The sequence below is a fragment of the Indicator indicator genome, chromosome Z, assembly GCF_027791375.1.
Source record: "Indicator indicator isolate 239-I01 chromosome Z, UM_Iind_1.1, whole genome shotgun sequence".
Taxonomy (NCBI): Eukaryota; Metazoa; Chordata; class Aves; order Piciformes; family Indicatoridae; genus Indicator; species Indicator indicator.
The window spans coordinates 33,816,938-33,834,962 of record NC_072053.1 but is presented as its reverse complement, the minus strand read 5'-3'; the positions used below and the strand labels follow the sequence as shown (position 1 = coordinate 33,834,962).

The window sequence follows — 18,025 nt, the reverse complement described above, 5'->3', positions numbered from 1 at the left end:
TAACATCAGCTGTTCCCACAGCTGAACTAGGAGAAAGCTTTTTTAGATCAGTTTGCACTGAGTACTGTCTTGGTGTAGCTCTGAAATCATGGACATAGACATATTGCAGACTCGTGCTAAAGCTTTAGGTCATTTTGGCCCCCAGATAGTCATTATCTTCTAATAACTCGTATCATGGTTTAATTTGATGGGGCAAGTAGGTGGAAGGAACTTAAAACTGTTACCTGTCTGTTCATAAAACAGCATCACTGCTCTGGGTCACATTGCGAAGGTGCTGCCTCAGAAACAAATGCCTTTCTGTACCTTGCAGCAGGCAGAGAGAAGGGGGAATTGTCACTGAAGTCCTTTGTCTTCATCCATTGCTTGCCAATACTTTTAACAACTGAGATTCTGTGACAGTAGTGAAGCAGACCTCCCTGTTGCTGGTTTTGTGTTGCTGATAATTATTAGTGGTGGGTGTGGTGTTTCAACTCTGTGCTGCAGTGATATGGCGTTCTTTAAAAACTGTTACTGTGATTGCAATTATGAAAAAAAAGTTTGAAATTTCAGAAAGTTCAAATTCCAGCAGGATGTGGGTGTTCAAGGTGTCTCCCTCTTTCCAGTATTAATTGGAAAAAGAAAGAATCCCCCTTGGTAAGTTTTCTTGTACTTATCAAAGGACGGCAGGAATTTGGATTTGTGTCCTTTGTTGTGCATTGTGAGGCATACACGTGAAAGTTCTCAAATGAGTTGCTTTGCTCACCCTTCAAACAGTCCTAAGATGAGCAGATACATTAAATGTATCTTATTTTAGAAATTCTGGTGACTCTTGGAGGAAAATTTGCCTGAGGGAAATGTTTTGTACTTCACAAGCCCTTCTTTCATGCAATGTTGTAAGCATTCTGTGTTTAAGATCTCTTTCCCACTAAGTTGATTTAGGACTCAAGTACTAGTTAAGAGGGCATCAAGGAGTTTGGGGGGTCTTTTTTTTTTTCAGAATCTTTATTATCTTGTTGGTTCTGTTCACCTCACCTTACAGCAGAATGACTAAATGTTTATGTGCTACAAGGAGCAGTTTCTGCAGTTCTAAATACTTTATCCTGGTCCATAAGGACAGAAACTGCCCTCTGAATGACTGTTTATTGCTGAATAAAAATAGGAAGTAATTTTCGTCTTTAAAGTCTGGCAGAACTAACTTCTGTGCCAGATAGCACGAAGGTAGTAGTTGTAACATTTCTTAATAATGCTGTATCTTTCTGTGTTCTAAGAGCTAAATATATTTGAATTAAACTCCGATGTCATAATGCCAATGCATTTTCTTCGGTAGGAATTACAGTTTTAACTTGTAAAAATGTCTGCCAATGGGAAAATTCTAGTCCTGAGCTAAGAATGGAGGACCAAAAAGGCAGAGATTTAAAATGAATATTATGAGACATATTCAAATATGCAATATTGAGTGTTAAATGCATCCAGGAGAGTGTCTTACAGATTTGTTTTACTGGAAAAAGTATTTTCTACCTGGGGTTCTTGTGCTTTATTACATGGAAAACAGCTTTTTTGCTGAAAGTTTTTTGGGGAAATGTTTGTTTTCAAACTAAGGTGTGAACAGTGCTGAATTTATGATGTATTTCACATAATTAATAAGCTTTCTCTCCAGCAATATTCAGTAGTCTGAGAAATACCTGTATCCAGTTATTACTGTAGTAAAAATATCAATTATTCCAGCTGTATAAACTTGTTTTTAAATAATGTTGTTTGAAAATGTTGTATTTTTATGACACTATATGCTTTTATGATACTATATACTTTATAGTACTTGAACTTCCCATGTTTGATACTTTCACTTCCAAATACAGCATTAATCTGGAATCTAGAAAACAGGATGAAAATCAACTTTTTGCTGATGGTATTGAGAAAGTATTGATTTATTATCATCTTTAAAAATGCTCTGTTTGGGTATTATTTTAACAGTTGAAATAATTTATTGTATAAACATAACTTAATTAAGCTTGTTTTGGCTTCTGCAGTCCATACAGTGACCCTCTTTCTTAATATCTTTGGATGCTTGGCCTGGTTTTATGTCGATGCCACACGAGGGGTTGATTTTGGATTGAGTATTCTCTGGTTCCTGCTTTTTACCCCTTGTTCCTTTGTCTGCTGGTACAGACCACTTTATGGAGCTTTCAGGTAAAAACTTCAGCTTGACTTAGGGTATTTGAAAACTTGTTGAAATGCGTTAACATTCTGAAATTTGCTTGATTATCGTTATGACAATCCTTTAATATGCTGTCATTAGAAACAAATAGTATGTTTGCCAATCAGTTAAGTTATTGTATTTGAAAGATATATAGTGATAGTTTGGAATATCAAGGAGTACTTTAAAGAGTATTTATAGCTTCCAACATTGACTGAATGGTTGTAGGAAATACTTAACTTTGTATTGGGCTGATAACAATTTTAGGGAAAGTTCTCCTTAAATCTCTATCGCTTCACACCAAGAATTTGAGTAGGTTAGTAGTTAAGAGTGTCTTAAATTATTTAGCTTCCTGAATTAATTTCATAAACCTCTAGACTTAAAAATCTTACATTGTTAGGTGACCTGCAGTGTCTGCAATTGAATTAAACTAAGACTGTTTAAGAATGAGTAAAGCAGGTGTGCAACAATCAAAGTCCAGTATTTTCCCTACCTTTTGGCAGTCTTTGCAGACTTCACACAGGTGTGGTAGCTTTGTGTTTAAGAATAGAATTAAACAGAAATTGTAGAGAAAATCAGCCTGTAATATTACTGGGAATCAGCCTGTGTTTATTTGGAACAATTTTTTTGCATTGAAGTGTTTCAGAATATTCTCATTTAAAAAGCACTGGTTAGTGTAGAGAAAGATTGATGTCCAGAAATTGCAGTTAAGCATGACCTTTAGACTAAATGAGAGGCTTCTTTTTGTACCTTTTGTACTTGCTGTACCCACACATCTTTGAGGAATCATATAGTTTAACTTGCATTTCTCTCTAGTAAATGCATAGCTTTTCTTAGTGAGTATTGATGTTTGGAAAAGAAACCCTGCTACTTGCATATTCATCTTTCAGTCAGTGGCTTAGCTGAAAATGAAATAGTTATTGAGCTGAACTAAATGAATAGAAATGGAGAAACTCTCCTTTGCAGCAAGAGCTGTTAATGGCAAAATCTGATTCCGTGGCTTAACTAAATGATTTCTACTGTCATAAGAAGTCCGGTAACAAGCATATCATACCACCATTGCTTTCAATAGTAATAAGTTGAGGGCATTGCTGGGATTTTGCTAGTACATTTGGTTTTTGTACATGTATTGTGTTTGGGTTTTTGGTGGGTGGTTTTTTTTTTTAATTTCAGCCTTTGTCAGGGTGACATTTTAGTCATTTAAACAGCAACCTGTTTTGTATATTTTACTTTCAGCCAATAGCTACTTCAGTATTACGGTCTGCACTATATTTCAGTAATTTCCAAATAGATTTTACTTCCTTTTACAAGTAAAATATTTTTTTCCCATCCTGCCAGGACTCTGAATGTTAGTCTGAAAGTGAATGAGAATTCTGTTCCTCGTGCATTGTAAATAAATCTCCTGTGTGTAGTCTAAGATACCCTGCTGTGTGCTGAACAGTACTTTTATTTGCTATTCCTACCTCTGTTAGAGGTGCAGGTGGCAAATGTGTCATCTTAAGGGGAGGCAGCTCTTGTAAAAAATGTGCTACAAACCCACAGAATGGCTGATACTTCAAGTCACTGTCGATAAATGAAAGCATTTTTCTGCTAGTTAATGCACAAAAGTTTCTTAGATTTATACTAGAGTATTTGCAAAAGGTTGTCAGTTTCCTGTCTGCTTTAATCTTTTCCCCCCACCTCTTTCAGGAGTGACAGTTCATTCAGGTTCTTTGTGTTCTTCTTTGTATATATCTGTCAATTTGCTGTACATGTCCTTCAAGCTGCAGGATTTCAAAGATGGGGAAACTGGTGAGTATTCTGTTTGTGTAGTGTTGCACTGCCTGTAAGACCAGTACATATTTGATAGAGCATATAAGACATATAAAAAAATGGACACATATTTGAGAGAGCAACTGCAATACAATCCCAGTGGACACAATACCTTGTGTTCACTGAATTGTTACATTTAGCACTCAAAAAAAAAAAAAAAGGCATTTTTGGAGTGCTCTTTAACTTGGAAAAGTGGATGAAACATACCCTGAGAGTGTGAATTACTTCTCTTACTAGGCTGGCCAAAGTTTTATCCTTCAGTATAAGCCACTTTGAATGACTTCATCTATTGTGGTGGTGTATGGAGATCTTACTTGCTTTACGTTTGTCTGTAAGATAGAGAAGCAAAACTCAGAGAAAATGAAAATAATTTTGACAGTGATGATATAGCATTTGGGTATTATTTTATATCATTAGTTATTTCTAATTATATTAATATATTTACTCCTTATTAATTTAATTAATGGCTAACATTTGTAGAATGAATTAAGAATGTGTTTGGGAGAATATAGTGATACACCTTTGATATTATTTGGAAAGCTTACTTGTCTGAGTCAGGTCCTTCTGCTGTAATAGTTCTTTTTTCTCTTTGATACTTGTATGTATAGAATCTTTTACATGAAACTTTTATGTATACTGTCTTTTATTTGAGTCTTTGGAGTCTCATACTTAGATTTTACAAGGAAAGCCTGTGGGGAATCAGTCACTGTCATTCGGGAAAAAACCCCAGCACTTGCTAATTAACTAAAAATGGTTGTGGTAGGCAGGGTATCATGGAGAACTGTGACTGGTGGTACTGTAGCTGTGTAGTGACCTCTGTATCACTGCTTTTTGCTGCTGACCTCCAAACATACAGAACCTTGCTTCAGAAATGGACTGTAAGGAAAGATCCTGGTTTATTGATTTTGCTCATGGGTGTACTGGTTTGCTTTTTCATAGATACACAATGACATTAACAAAATAAAAAGTGTTTCAGAAGGCCAGCTCTCCAGGTTCATGAAATGTGCACAGGATAGCTGTGAAAGGGCTGTGAAAATTGGCCAGATCATTAGAAAATGCTAATTACAGTTTTGTGGTAGAGTTTTGTGGACATAGGGGACAGCAAAGCAATTTCAAACAGGTAAAGGTTGTCCTTTTGCCTGTGGAAGAACCTTTTATGTCATGTTTTGTTTTTCTCAAGGCAACCTGCTTTTTGTGGTTTCAAATTTGGTACTTTATTTTTCTGTTGATGATTCAGTTTTGAAGAATGAGGAAATGTTTGAAGTAGATACTGATAGTGCAGTCTTTTCTATTAGGTAATCTGATGCTATCTATTTCAAAAAATGGTCATGCTGACCTCCATTGAGAAGTCACTGTGCATATACAACGGTACGAGTTTGCATATAAAAACTTCGTGTGTGACATGTTTTTGTTTTATATTTCAAGAAGTTAGAAGCTATCTTTTTAGGGACATTTTCATGAAATCATCTAGTCTTAAGTTAGTCTCAAATGACAGTATGGGGGGGGCAGGGAAAGAAAGTCGATGAGCAGTTTTCTAATTTCCTTACAGTTCTGCTCCAGGATAATCATCTCTGCTCCCATTTTTCATACAGTTCTACCACATGCACTGGGAAAAATGGAAACTAAGCTCTAAAAGCTAATTGTAGAGGTGAAAGACACTTCTGTATAATTCCCATGACTTTTCTTCAGATATATTCAAAGTCAGTCAGAAACAGCAGGTTGTAATGCTTCCCTTGGTGTGGATACTTGTGGTTGAATGGTTCGTGTGCTCTACTAATAAAATTTTTCCTTTCTTTTTCCTTCAGTGGGTGGATTTCATCCCTTACTGGTCTTAATAAGAGTATTCCTGTAGGCATTATGATGATAATCATAGCTGCACTTTTCACAGCATCTGCTGTTATCTCATTAGTTATGTTTAAAAAGGTAAGATACATGTTACTACCTCTCTTCTCTCTTCCGTGTTTGCTCTGGCTTTTGCTTTCCTGCTTGAGAGAGATGCTCTCCTGCAAAATAATGGGGATTAAATGTACCTATTAACCAGTATAGTTTTTTGCTTATACTGCTGTGAATTTTCTAACTACTGTTTGTACAACACACATAGTCTCTGCAATTTCTTCCCAAAAAATTGGGAGGTAAATCCACAAGGAAAGAGTCAGTGAATGCACTGAGCACCACGATGGTGCTTGTAAAGGCCATTGTTGTAATTTTCAAATCTGTGTTGATTCATCAGGCAGAGTGAAGTGTGGTTCAAATGATTGCCGAGTTTCAGCTCTTACTACTCCTGTTATCATTCCCATTAAAGTTCATAGGAGAGGGAGGTGCCTGGCACCTCAGAAAGGATTTTTATTTTCGTTTCTTTGCTTCAATTATTTTATTTTTTTTATGAATTAATGATTGTTTATTATGATAGTACAAAGAAAGATGCATTTTCCCCTTGCTTCCTTTTGTGAATTTCCATCCAGAAGACATACGCTTAGTTAACTAATGTGGAAGGAAGTTTTTTATACTGTTTAGATAAAATGTCACTGAGAATTCTGATGCTGGCAATTCTAATAATTCACCCTCAGTTATAGTTCCACTTAAATATTTTCTCTTATCCAAATTCTCCTGGCCTACTACAGTAAGCTAGAAATTTTAAGCGTTGCCTGGAGAGGTCTCTTTATTTGTTTTCTACATAAAATACTCAGGTGGGGGGGAAGAAACGAACAGGAACAGTGCAGTGGTTTTATACTTTTCCTACCGTATGCATTTGGATCATTTAAAAAACCCCACACATTCAGATGTGAGCTATTGTATCTTTACAGATGAGAAATAGCCATATTTCTAACAAGGAAAAAAGTTACATGAATTTTCATGCTGCCCTTGAGTAGAAATGTCTTTGCAGTGTTGTTTGACAACTTCATTGTGATTTGATTGAATATGAGTCAAAAGCATTTTAGTACTCAGGTAATTGGAAGTTACTCAGGATTTGTTTTTTTGTTGTACTAGAGATTATTTACTTTATTATTTTATTGTATACTAGAAATTTGCACTATTTCCAAGTCATGCTGTTGAATACCTCTAGTGATTATGCAGTGCTATTGACCATCCAACTAGTTTAGCATTATTCAGGTATTTTATACTTCTAAATACTCAGCCATAGCTTAGCTTGTTCTTGTAACAGCATCAATCAGAGAAATGAAAACAATTGTAGAAATCGGTGTAGAAAAAACTTCCCAAAAATTTTACTTACACCATGGTTTTGAAACTGCATTTTTGCTCCCTGCTGTTTTTTGGTTTTGTTTGTTTCCAACATACACTCTTACTAACTCTTTTAATGAGCTGTGTAAAAATTGAGACAGAAGACACTTCTGCAAGCTGTGAGTCCTGTGTGATGCTAAGGATGCAGCCTGTATGTGTATTTAAATATGTTGTTTCAGACAAGTGCCACACACATTTCAGTAAAGACATGTGAGACACCTCAGAGCTTGCAAAACATTACAGGTAATCCTGTGGTCACTGTACAATGCAGCAGGGCAATCAAAAGTTGTAGGATTTGTGGAAAAATACTTGTTTGATCATTTCTGGATCCTACCAAACACATGAGCAAACCGTATTTCCCCCCTGCACAGCTCTGCTGTAGCCTACCAAGAAATGTGGGGCTCCTCACCATTCCTTCACTGCTTTTCTGTCCCCATAGGTGCATGGGCTCTACCGCACGACCGGCGCTAGCTTTGAGAAGGCGCAGCAGGAGTTCGCAACGGGAGTGATGTCCAACAAAACCGTGCAGACAGCTGCCGCCAACGCTGCCTCCACGGCGGCAACCAGCGCCGCTCAGAACGCTTTCAAGGGGAACCGCATGTAGGGCAGCGTAAAACATCACCACCGTTCTTTTTAATTTCCAGTCACTGATTATATTCCCTAGACACCTAGATCAAAATCCATACAGCATGTTTGTCTCCTCTGCAGCTGTGCATGGGTAAAATGGAAAATGTCTGGTTTGGGTTTTTTTTCAATTTATTTATTTCCAAAAGATAACTCTTTTCTTTTTTTCCCCCTTCTTTTCAGATGTTGCATTCTAGAACTTAAAGCCTTCCGTATTTTATGGGGATAAATCATTTCAATAATTGGCCTGAGAATAAATGTATAAAGCATTTGGAAGGTTTTTAAGTGTCTCACTCCGGTATTTTTTTAACTTCAGAAAAGCACTTTGGATCAATTATATTTCCTTGTAAGAACTGTTTTCCCTATTTCAAACAAGAAGTGGGGTAGACTGAGAGATGTAGAAAGTTAGGTTTGGCTGCTGCTTTTGCAGTTTCAGCAGCTGCTGGAGAATAAATAATAGAGTAGATAATATTAATTCTGTACTTGCGGTTTTTTTAGGCTAAGTCTTTTGATATAAACCTGTAAGTTTGCATGAACACTGCTGAGTAACCTGATCTTGTTTAAATAAATAGTGTTTTAGTCCAGAGGTTACCCACTCCACTTTATAATAATGTTTGTTTGATTGATTTCGTGGAGTATTCTCTACCCGTGAGAAAAGGCTGTGGTGCATAGACATTTCTGTACTGGAATGTGAAATGCAGTGTACAGTTTAAGGGAGGTAAAATGATGGGTTTGAGTAAAATTGATGTTTTCAGTCACAGAGCTAAACGATTATATATTTGGGTTTTGGTTTGGGGGTTTTATTTCTAAATTTCAGTATTTGTGTCTTGGGGTAATAATTTTGCTGGAAAAGAAACCAGTAGTAACTTTTAGAACACTAATTTCTTGCTCCCCTTCCCTCTCCTACATGCAGTATTTTTGTTGTGTATGGTATTTTTGGGGGCTTCTGGAGTTCTTTTTAAGTGTAGATTTGTGTTTAAAATGGTACTAAATCTCTAGCCTAGTCAGTTAGTCTGTTTACTGCTTGTCCAGAAACTTAAATACAGTATTTAATTTTCTAACAGGAATATTGTTTAAACCCAGGCTTTTTAAGGTATTGCATTCAACAGATACTTGAATTCATTTTAACTTTAACTCAGCCACCTCTGTAATGTGATTTAAGCTGGGGAATAAAAGCTTTTGAACTATTTTGTGTTGGAAAGGTGAGAAATCCTGATCTTCAACAAAGTTAAATTTTAAATTCTGGAGACCCAGGAGGTTGAATTGGTGCTGTGGAACTGAACAATCCATAATCATACCATCATCATGTTCTAGAACATGGCCAGGTAACCTTTAGTAAGACAACATAAAATAGTGAGGTTCCTTAATTTTTTGAATGTGCACCAACTCACATAGATTCTTTACACTGTATTCATAATAACAGAAGAGCATTATGAAATTAACCCCCCTGGCTTATTCCCTGGATCAGTATTGTACTGTTGGCATGAAGTCCCTATTAGTCCCCTTTCTTTTACTAATTTATTTAAATCTAAATTTAATTTGGAGAAATTCTGGTTTCACCTATGCTGAAGTTCGTATTAATGACAGTAACTGCTCCTAAATGTCCTCTGCATCATGAAGCTAAAAGCAATTTAAATATTCTGTGTAATAGGGGCTCTAAAATTCCGTACTAGTGGACATGCTAGCATTGAACTTAAATTTGTGTGGAATGTTATTAAAAGCTTTCCAGATAAAAGCCATGGTTTTCAATTGAGATCAGGCATCATCCTTCTAGCAGCTGTATATCCAGACTGTTCTTTTTTATAATCTTTTAAACTTTACTTGAGATATTGTAGCTAGGAACTCTACTGTGGACGACTTCTAAATGTAAATTTAAAAAATTCTATTGGTATCTCTTGCATAGGCATTCCAAGGACGTTTTCCTTGCAATTTAACTTAGTTTGAAGATTGTGTAATAATATACATCACTGGAATATATTATAGAAAAAAAAATTAGGCATGAAACCTGAATTTGGCAGGTAGATTTTTTTCCCCCAAATGTTTAAATTTTTTTGGGAAACCCCGCATATTTAATGTTCTTTGTATAGGGAGCATTGGTTTGTAACATCATGGGTTGAATGTACTGATTTAAAACTCCTCAGTGAAATTCAAGGTTCAGTAACATGTGAATTGTAAATCATTTAAGCCAGAAATCTCTGACTAAAAGGGGAGGGAGAAGTTAAGAGCTTAGCTTTGACAACGGAATACTTGTTATTTTGTACCCAATGAAAAGTAGATTTTACAGTCTCTTACTAATTTAGCAGAGTATGGCGCCCACTGGAGTTGTCATTTTGTAGTATTGTGGCAAATTGAGTACAAAGTATGGAGTTTAAACACTGGAACGTCAGTAGTCATTGATCTGTAATTTAGGAGTTGGTTTTATTTATCTGAGAGATGTTTGTATATTTTGTAAATTACCAACAATGCTCTGCCATCCTGGTGAATGTCATGGTTCTGTACAAATGCACTTCCTCTGTCCCTCTGTTGCATGTTTCAGTAGTTCAGAAGTTTTGTATATTTATTGTATTAATACAGTGTCATAGAATAAAAAAGGACTTTTTTCCTGGGTGTTTGCTCTGTGTAGTTTTGATCAACATTATCAAGGGATAATGAGCAGGGCAGATGATCTGTGCAAAAGTCTCACTTAGTTTTTGTAATTCTGTACATAAATGCTGTAGTTCTGCTGAAATGGAGAAACTAAATATCTACTATCAAAACATCAGGATATTAAGAATTCGTCTGTTCAGCTGTCAGAAAGGAAATTCTGAAAACACTGCTGCCTACTTTCTTGTGCTGTAAACTCAGGAGGATTAAAATCTAAAATCCAAACAGGTTCTGTCATTACCAAATGAAGCTCTACAGGTACTAAGTGAATCCTAAAACACTACTGGAAGTAAAATTAAATTGCTGAAAACAGCATTGCTTTGATAGCATTTGTTTTCCTAATTGACATTTCTGTATCACTGCTGGGTTTTCTTTGAAGGGCAAAATGATTTCAGCTAGGCCATTGTGGCACAGTTACCTTTGTAAATGTACAATGCAGAGATCAGTGCTCTGAGGTGCAGTCAGGGTTATTTGGAGAGGCTGCAGACCTGAATTTTTGAAGACAGTTGTGCATGCATGCATCATTTTGAAATGAAATTCTTCACCAGCTTGTTGTAGTTCTTTCTGATTTGCAGATCTAGAACAGCAGTGGCAGCAGACTAAAGGAACAGGCTTTGCACTTTGATGTAAATGGTCAGCACAGTTGTTCAGCATGATCCAGTCATGGTTTATGGTTAGAATTATTGCACAATTTGAGTGCTTTTGTGGGGAGACAGTTCTTCTGGATTGCGAGGCTAGTTTTCCTCAAGAAGCTGTAAGCACAAAGTTGGGAGGGTATGCACACAGAGAAAACAGCACAGGGAAGATAACCGTGATTAAAAGCACTCAGTGATTCTTCTGGAGACATAAAAAGTGAGTGCCGAGAGGATGGAGTCAGGCTCTTCTCAGCAATGCCCAATGACAGGGCAAGGGGCAGTGGGTGGAAGTTCAGGCATAGGAAGTTCCATGGAAACAGGAGGAATTATTTCATTGTGAGGGTGATAGAACACTGGAACAGGCTGCCCAGGGGGGTTGTGAAGTCTCCCTCTCGGGAGGTATTCAAGACCCACCTGGATGCATTCCTGTGTGAACTGCTATAGGTGATCCTGCTCTGGCAGGGGATTGGACTAGATGATCTTTTGAGGTCCCATCCAGCCCCAACATTCTGTGATTCTGTGTTTCTGTCGAGGAACAGGTGTGCACCAAGGGCATTCTGGTCATGACTCAGTAGCAAGGCACAGTGCATCAGATAATTAAAACAAATGTGCGCTAGGTTTCACTCAGTTACATTAAAATGTGTAAGAATTAGTTTGTCCTTTTCTTTCCACAAATTAATGTTACATTTGCAAGTCGCTTTTACGCATTTCAGTAGGAAAATCAGGAAGACCTACAAAGGAAATGGTGCAAATTTCTTACCTCAGCAGTGGAACATTGGTTTGACTTTATGCTAGAGCTGAACTAGGTACCACATCACACAGTACTGAGTGAAAAACCACGTGTCTGTGGGAATTGTGGATCGTGCTGCAGTACATTCTGTTCTGGGAGAAATTAATTGTCCAGCTGTTTAATGAAAGCTTATATGGAATATATGATGCATATATAATGCAATATATAAAGCATATGTAATGGAAGGTTGTCTAAAAATTGCTTTTTGTTGGATGAGTGGATAGTGATCACACAGACCAAACAATAGTGCTTTTTAGTCTGTGGGTTTACTCTCAGCGCACTCGGTGCTGTAACGTGACTAACACATACATACACGATGTACTGAACTGCTTCAGTGAGTGTTCCTGCACATTGCTGTTACATCACTCAGGGTGAAGGAGGACACTGCACCACAGAGGAGCTGCTGCACAAATTGCTGAGAGCAGGCTTCTTTGTACCCACTATTCATGAAAGGAAGCTTCAGCTGCTGAGATGGGAAATTTCAGAGGCTGATTTTTGGTGCTGAAGACAGAGGTGGTGTTAATAATCCGCACTGTGCTTGGACCAGGGCTGCTTGTATGCCTGGATGATGCAGCCAGCTTTGGAGTCCAGTTACCTGTGACCATTTTCTCAGCCTTGCAGATGTGTACAACTAATTTAGGTGGGATACACTGCCCTGAGCCACAGCCATTATGAAAACCATCTGCTGATGATCACTGATGCCTCTGCAGGATCAGCCATCAACTGCTCTTCCAGTTGACAGGGCTGCAAGCAGGTCTTAACGATGATTGTAATCTAATTAAAACAATCTTAACATCAGCTGAGCTGCAGTCCATGGCACACATGCCAAAGCATGCATGGTTGTTTAGCACTGCAGGGCTGTTGTCTTTGCTGTGCATGTATTTTTGATGTTTTAAGAGGAAAAGAGTGCTGGATTGGGCAGTGGGGTGATACTGCTTGTCCAGTAGGAACCACTGGAAGCAGTGAGAAGGATGTGAATAAATTTGAAATCAATTTTTCTTCATGTTTCTGAGCTAGACCAAATTACAGATCCCGTTGCATCTGAGTGATACCTAAAGCTCCTTAGGGACACTGATTCCTGTGCTTCCAGATACGAAGATACCAAAAAATCACCTTTTAAGGCAAGGTTTCAGTGAATCACTGGAGCAAGTCAGCACCTTCATATTTCTGTCTGTCTGTCCGACAGCGGTAACAGACATTCGCTTTCTTATGGTGGCACCATGCTAAACCTAGCTGGAGCGTTGGGGAGAAGTTACTAAAACACAGAAATCTGTAACACATAGGCAATTAGAGACTAGATCTCTGCACCGTCTATTGCCAACTCCATTAACTTTACTGAAAAAGGATTTAATATTTTTAGCTAATTTTGTAATTTGTTTCAACACAATTCTAGCAAATTTTGTAATTTGTTTCAAGGTCATGATTTTATTTGTAGGAGAACTGCTGTAATAATCTAAACCTACTTCGAAATCCATGATGATCAACGTGGTGGTGCACTGAATGGTACCTGTCCTCTAACTCCTTCTAGACCATTGTTTCTAAATGGTCCCAGTTCTAACCAACAGCTACTTCTTGGAAGTTTAGAAACCGTTAATAGTGTAACTACATGGCAGCCAATTAATGATATATAAATTTAACAGCAAGAGACCATAGCAACTATGACACAATAATCATGTCTTTCAGCCACCGAGGGCCTTACTCCTACTTTGGCCATAAATTGACTTAGAGAACAGTATGTAACGCTTCTCCAGTGGTTTGTCAAATCTCAGGTGGTGAAATGTAAGACATGGTGGCAAACACCACTTTAAAAGTCTGTGTGGTTAAGCAATATTTGTTTTGCAACCCTTTTCATGAGGAAGTGCAGTGCTTTAGTTGCAAAAAGAACATTTGTCAGACCAGCAAGATTCAGTAAGAAAGTCTCTTTAATGCTACTGTATTGTATAACACATAACTACAATTTCAGATCACATACTTTTTGATCAGTAAGTGGTAATAATAATTAAAACAAGATGGAAATCTGAAACGTTAACAACCTCTGTGAGCTGGGGTCTTAAATGCCATTGGAGCTGCAATTGCTACCTTGCAATTGCCCAGTTTGACCAATAGGTCTGAATTAAGGTAGACAGAGTCCAGTTTTGAAAACTCACATTTTAATTGAAACCTAGATTAAAAATAACACATTAGGTACATCAATCATGCTAAGAAATCTACATAGTGGTGACTCAAGAACAGAAAAACAGTACCACAAATAAACCATGGCTCAAAATCTACTCTAGTTAGATGGCCACAGCCACTCCTCCTATACAGAGCGGCTGTGTTGTTACAGGTTGCTGCCATGCTCTGCTTTTGTTGGGTTCTGTCCATCCCTTGAGGTAGGCACCAGCGCCCACTGCTTTCAAGGAAGACTTGAGCTCCTCCATTTACCACTTTGGGCATGAGATGTGGGATAACAATGCAGAATGGAAATGATTTGGCTGAAAAAAAAATTCAGAATCCAGAGAACTTTATTGAGTAAAACAGATACAAAGGTGATATAGACAACCCAGGAGTAGCTCAGTAGCAATGTTTTTCGCAGTGCCACATTACAAACAAAGCAGACTAAGAAACCTTGCTGAGCCTTTTCAGCTTTTAGATTGTATATTGCCAGAGATGGACACAGCTTCACATTTGTTTGTATTATATAGATTGAGTGTTTCAAATCCATCTAGAGTTCTGTTAAATCTTTAAGCCACTGTTAGTACTGTTGTTTTAATCTTTAAAATCAGTGATTCTGTTGCTTTACTCTATGCTTTAGTTTGTCCACACCACCAAAACTCCAGCCACTTCTTCCCTGGGAAGTCCCTTTTCAAATATTTTGTTTAAAAGCAAAACCTAAAGGAAAACAAAACAAAACAACGCACAACAAACCCCCATTCCTGGTATTGCACATCTCACACAAGTTTGTGTATATATATATATATATATATAAAATTTTAAAATATGCTACAATTTTTAGAAGTCTATGGCACTTTACAGAATACAATTTTCTGAAGTTCATCAAACCACAGATGTTTGAAGAATTCCTCAATACCACAAAACATTAAACTGAAGTAATTGGCACACAGGTTTTATAGAATCCACAGCAAATTCTTCTAGATCCTATGCAGTGCATGTACATTAAGAAGCAGTTACACTCCACAGCCCCCTCATGAAATTAATGAAATTAGCTTTAAGCTGATTTATTTTTGTAGGGTTGTTTTTTGGTTTTCCTGCAAAAAGCTACTGCTGAGGTGAACTTCAGGAACAACTTTAAACAGCTGTAAGACTGAATGAGTGCCACTCTATGCCTGAAATCTTATCTAGAAAACACAATCTGCAACATATACCATCTTATCACTTGCTAGAAAAACAGAACCCTGAGAAAAGAAATTCTGAATACTTTTTTTCTGTATTTCTTCCCAGCCTGTCTTCTATTTGTGCTCTGTGATGAACATGGCTATTCTTGCAAGTTAGTTGATTACGTTGTTGCAGAGCAAGTTGATAGTATACCAGCGACAAGCAGAAAAGATGGTTCTTGGTTACAAATGCAAACAAAAGCAAAACATGCCACTGACAACATGCCTTCTGTACTTAAAAACTGCACTATTAAAAATTTTTAAGCCTTCTGTAGTTCACAGCAGAGGCCTGCAGACAGTGTGAGTGAAGCTTGGTCATTGTTTACTTGTAAGCCAAAGCAGTATATGACCTCTCTGCATTTTGGAAGACCTGACCTTACCCTGACTAACCAAGTGTTCCAGCCACAGCAGTATTTGTCGTTCCAGCATAGCGTCAGCGTTTGTTGGCAGTGGCAGCACGGACACTGGATTGCAACCCACCTAAGAAAAGATGGAGCTGTCAATCGATATCATAATTAATTTTTAGATGCTTTATAGGCTACTCTTATTTTTCCTAGCTGCCTTTTCCAAATGCAGAGCCTATAAAGGCAAAGCTAATATGGTGGCTGGGCTCCGAGATGCATGCCCCAGCAAGGGGCTCGAGAGGAACACTGGCTTGGGCTGCCTGGCAGACCCGAGGTACAAGCCACCTGCTTGCCCTACAGATTAGGATGAAAATACAGGCATGGACAGGAAGAACTGGCTGTCATTTTCATCCTCAGACACCATTTCGTGTTAGTAATTTCGATTTGCTAAAAATCTTTGTGCAGGCAGTTGGTAGAAATGGTTCCAGACCATAACTTCTGGGTTTTTAAAATTAAATATTTCAAGGAAACGTGAATTACCCGTTTTAAACTATAATGTGGTGGATGTTGAGTTGCAGGAACAAGTAAATGCCAGAAGAGGCTAAAACAATCCCTTTTTTAGTAACAGCAGAAGTTGACCTCGTCTGTTGCACAGCAGCTGAGAGATCATCTCTGTATCCATCCGGCATGTGGCTTGAAGGCACCTTGGGTAAGGACATGTGCAGGCTGGGAGCTGAGCATGGCTTGCTCCATAGACTGGCCAGGCCAAGACAGTGTCTGTGCTGCACTTGCGGGGTGCTGACACCACGACTGCTGGTGATCACCCATGCTTGAGGCTGGCGCTGGGCTGGTGGTCATGACTGATGAACAGCTCTTGTATTGCAAATGACTTGAGCAGTGTACTGAAATTAGCTATCTACCTCTACAGTAACAACAATTTTTTAGTTCCTATAAATAACTAATGGCAGATCTTAAGGGACTGACCAGGCATAAACAAGAGTCTCTGCTCCCTATTATACAGTGAAGTGACAGAGATCAACACTGTCATTGGATGGTGTCAAACAACCAAGAAGTAAGGAGTCTAAAATTCACTTAGTATTTCCTTAGAACTACTTCTTAGAGAAATTATCCCCAATGCTTCTATACTACAGCTGCATCACTCCTTTGTTTTTTAAAATAACTTCAAAATTCGTGTTCAGAAGTAGTTCTAGTAAGTGATGCAACACCACAAGGAAGTAATACGACCAACTGCCTTTGAGACAGGAATGTCATTTGTGGCAAGATCTGGTTTATTTCGGCTGATTTAGTTGGAATAGAGTCCATACTACATACAGTTTAAAAAAACTAAAAAAAACGTGGGTAAGATTTTCCCAGCCACGAAGAATTTGGCATGACTTCCTGAAAAATGTAAATTTCTTAAAGACTCACATGGCTGTGAGTCATGAGACAGACTTATCTGTAGGCTGGGAATGAGGTTTCACTGGCAAGATAAAGAGTAATACTGTGGAAGTCCAACATGCGGTCTACATTTGTAGGAGAAGCTGCAGGCCAGGCCCAGTTGTTGGCATTCACAGCTGTGCTGTGAGGAACTGCCATCTGCTCAAGATTTCAGGAGTTTTAATAAAGGCTGTAGAAATATTTCTAACAAAGACTATTTCAAACAATTAGGTGAAAGCCAATGTGACAGCTTCTCTGGTGGTCAATGGAAACAAAATAATCTACCTGCTTAAGTGGCACACTTCGTACTGCAAATTTAAGACCAAAATAAAACAAAACAAAACAAAACTGGCAGGGACTTAACTTTTTAAATGTTTAAGGACTGGTGTAAACTGCATCATGTTAGTGCTTTGCTCTCTCCAGCATATGCTTACTATCCAAGAAGGCACTGTACTTTAAGTTCAATATCAAAAAGCACCTCAGTGAAAAACATGGTACCAAATCAAGCAGTGGTGAAGTATTCACAGGTGAGAGGAGCCCTTGGAAACAAACCCTAGTTAAAATAGGCTTGTCTTTTGTATAAGGAGAAAAAAATGTGCTGGCTTTTAATATTTTTAATCAAACTTCTTCCAAGTGACCAAGGTGGATGAGGCAATCTGATCAATCAGAATTTGTCATTAAAGCACATTCCTGCTATATATGTGATTCCTCACCTCCCCGGTCTGATTAGCATGTTCCACTATGTCGTGATCACACAGTGTAACAAAAAAAATCCCCAAATATTTACATTCTGCTTTCTTGAGATCCTTTCTTGGATCCTCATTTCTCAGCAAGGAAGAAATACTATTTCAGTAGTTCAGGGCTGGAATGCATGGGGCTCAATCACACAAATGGTAAAAAACAGGTAAGCAGATCTGCTTGTCCAGTCAACAGAAAGCAGACTGATATCCAGG

General features: G+C 37.9%; 1 protein-coding gene and 1 pseudogene across 2 annotated transcripts in view; one reads left to right on the top strand and one right to left on the bottom strand.

Annotated features, from left to right (window-relative positions):
* Positions 1 to 7,937, top strand: part of SCAMP1 (secretory carrier membrane protein 1) — a 48,676-nt gene extending 40,739 nt beyond the window's left edge. For both annotated transcript variants that reach the window (XM_054397469.1, XM_054397468.1), the window contains 4 exons: positions 2,007 to 2,166; positions 3,863 to 3,964; positions 5,791 to 5,908; positions 7,665 to 7,937. In XM_054397469.1, the coding sequence (XP_054253444.1) occupies positions 2,007 to 2,166; positions 3,863 to 3,964; positions 5,791 to 5,908; positions 7,665 to 7,829 (545 nt within the window). In that variant the 3' untranslated portion in view covers positions 7,830 to 7,937. The remainder of the gene's footprint in view (positions 1 to 2,006; positions 2,167 to 3,862; positions 3,965 to 5,790; positions 5,909 to 7,664) is intronic.
* A 7,476-nt stretch (positions 7,938 to 15,413) lies between these two features.
* On the bottom strand, positions 15,414 to 17,945 carry LOC128979341 (uncharacterized; annotated as a pseudogene).
* Between the last annotated feature and the right edge of the window lie 80 nt (positions 17,946 to 18,025).